The sequence below is a fragment of the Trypanosoma grayi genome (genome assembly GCF_000691245.1).
Source record: "Trypanosoma grayi strain ANR4 Tgr_2576_V1, whole genome shotgun sequence".
In the NCBI taxonomy this organism is placed as follows: Eukaryota; Euglenozoa; class Kinetoplastea; order Trypanosomatida; family Trypanosomatidae; genus Trypanosoma; species Trypanosoma grayi.
The window spans coordinates 1-500 of NW_008828194.1; the positions used below are offsets into that span (position 1 = coordinate 1).

Here is a 500-nt window from a genome sequence, read left to right on the forward strand (position 1 = left end):
TTTTTTTTCCTTGTTCTATTCTGCTTTCATTTTACCTTTTCTCTTGTATTTTTTTGGTTACCGTCTGCGAGAGTATATAGAGCGTATGAGGCGCGAAGCAGCAGTGAGCAAAGGCGAACGGTGTGCACGTGCACACAGAAGTCTCTCAACGCCTGCTTGACGCCAATATGCCCCACAACAACAACAACATCAGCAATAGCAGCAGCTGCGGCTGCGGCCGCAGGGACACCGCAATGTAGTCTCATAGGTTCAGCGACCCCCCGTTGTGTGCAACAGCGCACCTTGGAGGGGGTGCACCATACGGCCACCGCTACTGGAGCTTCTGCTGCTGGGGAAGCCAGCGACTGCACTCCGGGCGTGGCCTTCTTTTGGTTTCTCTCTTTCGCCCTGTGAGGTTAATGCATATCGCCTCATGCTATTCTCGTTTGCTGTTGCTGTTACTGTTGCGGCGACGTCATCCTTCAGGCACCTGCGCACCCAACCCCGCCGGGCCGCCTTAG

At 54.6% G+C, this 500-nt stretch overlaps 1 protein-coding gene across 1 annotated transcript; it reads left to right on the forward strand.

The window, feature by feature from the left end:
• Nucleotides 1-393, forward strand: DQ04_25761000 (hypothetical protein; the record flags this gene model as incomplete). Its single annotated transcript, XM_009318300.1, has 1 exon — nucleotides 1-393. A coding segment is annotated over one exon (393 nt), but the record flags the coding sequence as incomplete, so codon positions are not given.
• Between the last annotated feature and the right edge of the window lie 107 nt (nucleotides 394-500).